Raw genomic sequence first — 1,400 nt, 5'->3', positions numbered from 1 at the left:
AGAAACATCAATCAGCTGCCTCCTGCACACCCCGCAATAGGGATGTGCCCGCAAATCAGGTACATGCCCTTGACTGGAATCGCACCCGGGACCCTTCAGTCCGTAGGCCGACGCTCTATCCACTGAGCCAAACCGGTCAGGGCTCCCCATTTTTTAAGATGAGGAGACGGAGGCACAGGGAGGTCACAGAGAGGCACCTGCCTCAAGTCAGAGGTACTGCTACCACTCAGCCTGAACTGGCTAACGGGTTGTTTTCTTTGTGCCCGTTAAAATCACGAGGTGGCCTTCAGGGAAAAAGCCTCCTTTGGCCCCCAAGTATGGGTGCCTTAATTCTGCCCAGTAAAAAGCGAGCCCAGCTAGTCCTTTCCTGGGAGGCGCCGGTGGCATGTCAGCTGCTTAGAGCAAGGGCTCCCTCTAGTGGGAGACGAGAGGTAACACCGACAAACCACCCCTGCCGCCTTGCACCAGGCTCAGGTGGCTGTTGAGGTTTGGCCTGTTCTCAACCTTTGTCTGCGGAGAGGACACCCTGCCGGTCCCCCCCCACCCCGCCCCCCAGTGTCAGCGGACTGGGAACTGGGCTTCCATTGGCCAGGGCGACAAAAGTAGCAAAACCCACTCCTATGATGAAAGAAGGGCTGTTTCGCCAGGGGAGAGGGGAACTGAGTGAATCAGGTCACGCCAGGGACATGTCCTCAAGGTTGGGGAGCCCTGAGCATCTTCCAGGACTTCCAACCGCTCTGTCGGAATACAACCCGAGGCTAGACCGCCCTTCCTTTCTCGGTCTCCTCTTTGAACCCACGAGCTGCACCTGCAGAAGCAATGACATCGGGTGGACTCTTACTCAACAAAGCGCTTGGACAGGCGGGAAGAGGGCAGCGAAGGGCGAGCACTAGGGGGTCCGCGTGAGCTGACTACGGGGCGGCTCCGAGTTGTTGGGGAGATCCCGACCGTCTAGCAATAGAAATAAAACCTTGACACTTCGGTTCTTTGCATCGCTGGACCAAGACGTTTCCCGAATGGAGTTCTGTGCACACTGGTAGTTACAGGGAGGAGCAACAGTCTTCACAGCATGTAAGGAGGGACGATGCAAAGGCGGGCTTCCGCGAGCGGCTCGGGCGGAGATTTCCTGACCGGGCAGTGCTCCTTCGAAACGGTTACCGAGTTGTTTTGCTGGACAAGTGCTGGGTAAAAGCTTGCTGAGAAAATGAAAAATAAATAAGCGTGTTCGGCCCCGCCGCCACAAGAATAAACAATGATTACTTTGCAAAATAGATGTCAGTGTGGCCACAACCGTCCCTCCGAGGTAACCGCCGGCGAAGGGGCTCAAGAAGCATCCCGGGAGTGCCAGACCAGGGTCATGCCGCGCCTGCAGGGAGGCTGGTGCGGGCCGGGCCGGAGGT

At 57.4% G+C, this 1,400-nt stretch overlaps 2 protein-coding genes across 2 annotated transcripts in view; one reads left to right on the top strand and one right to left on the bottom strand.

Moving 5' to 3' along the window:
- PHF7 (PHD finger protein 7) overlaps positions 1 to 1,394 on the bottom strand; it is a 13,505-nt gene extending 12,111 nt beyond the window's left edge. The window contains 1 exon segment of the mRNA XM_014536516.1: positions 971 to 1,394. Within this exon segment, the coding sequence (XP_014392002.1) occupies positions 971 to 993 (23 nt within the window). The 5' untranslated portion in view covers positions 994 to 1,394.
- The window catches only part of BAP1 (BRCA1 associated protein-1 (ubiquitin carboxy-terminal hydrolase)), a 9,920-nt gene continuing 9,604 nt past the window's right edge, over positions 1,085 to 1,400 (top strand). Inside the window, exon 1 of the mRNA XM_014536526.1 lies at positions 1,085 to 1,178. Within this exon, the coding sequence (XP_014392012.1) occupies positions 1,085 to 1,178 (94 nt within the window). The remainder of the gene's footprint in view (positions 1,179 to 1,400) is intronic.

Source organism: Myotis brandtii, unplaced genomic scaffold (genome assembly GCF_000412655.1).
Source record: "Myotis brandtii unplaced genomic scaffold, ASM41265v1 scaffold164, whole genome shotgun sequence".
NCBI classification, from domain to species: domain Eukaryota; kingdom Metazoa; phylum Chordata; class Mammalia; order Chiroptera; family Vespertilionidae; genus Myotis; species Myotis brandtii.
This window is presented reverse-complemented; position numbering and strand designations above follow the sequence as displayed.